Source organism: Octopus bimaculoides, chromosome 25, assembly GCF_001194135.2.
Source record: "Octopus bimaculoides isolate UCB-OBI-ISO-001 chromosome 25, ASM119413v2, whole genome shotgun sequence".
Lineage (NCBI taxonomy): Eukaryota > Metazoa > Mollusca > Cephalopoda > Octopoda > Octopodidae > Octopus > Octopus bimaculoides.
In genome coordinates, this window is record NC_069005.1 from 28,636,476 (window position 1) to 28,637,528 (window position 1,053).

General features: G+C 39.8%; 1 protein-coding gene across 1 annotated transcript in view; it reads right to left on the reverse strand.

Annotated features, from left to right (window-relative positions):
• LOC106874893 (ubiquitin carboxyl-terminal hydrolase 48) overlaps positions 1-1,053 on the reverse strand; it is a 33,720-nt gene that overhangs the window by 14,945 nt on the left and 17,722 nt on the right. Inside the window, exons 13-14 of the mRNA XM_014922804.2 lie at positions 819-894; positions 27-172 (exon numbers count right to left, since the gene is read on the reverse strand). Coding sequence (XP_014778290.1) covers positions 27-172; positions 819-894 — 222 coding nt within the window. The remainder of the gene's footprint in view (positions 1-26; positions 173-818; positions 895-1,053) is intronic.

Below are 1,053 nucleotides of genomic sequence, written 5' to 3' on the forward strand. Positions count from 1 at the left end.
AGAGAGAGAGAGAGAGAGAGAGAGACAGACAAGGAGAAAAAGGTGCCAAGTAAAGAATACCTGCTGTGACAACAGAGAAAACTCTGGTTATTAATGGACGGTGCTTTGATAGGGTCAGTTAACCAACGAGACAACCAATCTAAGCTGAGCCATTCAAACATATTTAGAACATCTGGAATATAAAACAGAGAAGAATTATAATGAGGTAAAGGCTGTGTGTGTGTGTGTGGGGGGGCTGACATGGCAAGTGTAGGGTCAAATATTTTATAGAATAGATCATCTCTGCCATTGCTCCCTCCCCTCTCAAAGGATCTTTGTCTTACGAAAAAATCTTACTGTGCTTAGGAACAGGTGAGGGTTGGCAACAGGAAGAGTATCCCAGTTGAAGAAAAATCTGCTCCAATGAATTCCATCAGACCCATGTAGGCATATAAAAACTGGATGTTGAATAATGATTGATAAAGACGACAATGAAGGCACAGGAGTGATTTGATCCAGTTGGTTTTAGATGGCTTCACAGGACTGGGAGTTACTTGCATTGTTAAGTGGGTTCATGTGATGCAGGATGGTTGATAGGAGTTAAAAGGCCTCCCCAAAACAAAGGGCTAAAACAGACTGAAACAGAAAAACCCAAACAAATGCTCCAATCACAAAACCCTAAAAGAAGACCCCCCCCCCCCGTCATAAAGGAGGTCACAATTGAAAGGCCCAAAGAACTAAAGGACCTAAATGATCAAAGGATTGAAATGAAGGGCCCCACCCAAGTGAATGATAGGTATCTCATCAAACCGTTATATATAAACACACTTAATACTTACTCCCTTTAGGCACTAGTGAATAATATACATATTTAATTTCCTCTTGTCTCTCTCGTCCAATCTCAACACTTTGGTCCTTAAAAACAGAGAATATATGGTTAAAGAATTAGTGACATAATTATAACAGATACACACATTTATAATGGTTATGTAAATGCATGTGTGTGTGTGTGTGTGTGTGTGTGTGTGTGTGTGAGAGAGAGATATAAAGAGAAGAGAGAATGTGTTTTCAGGA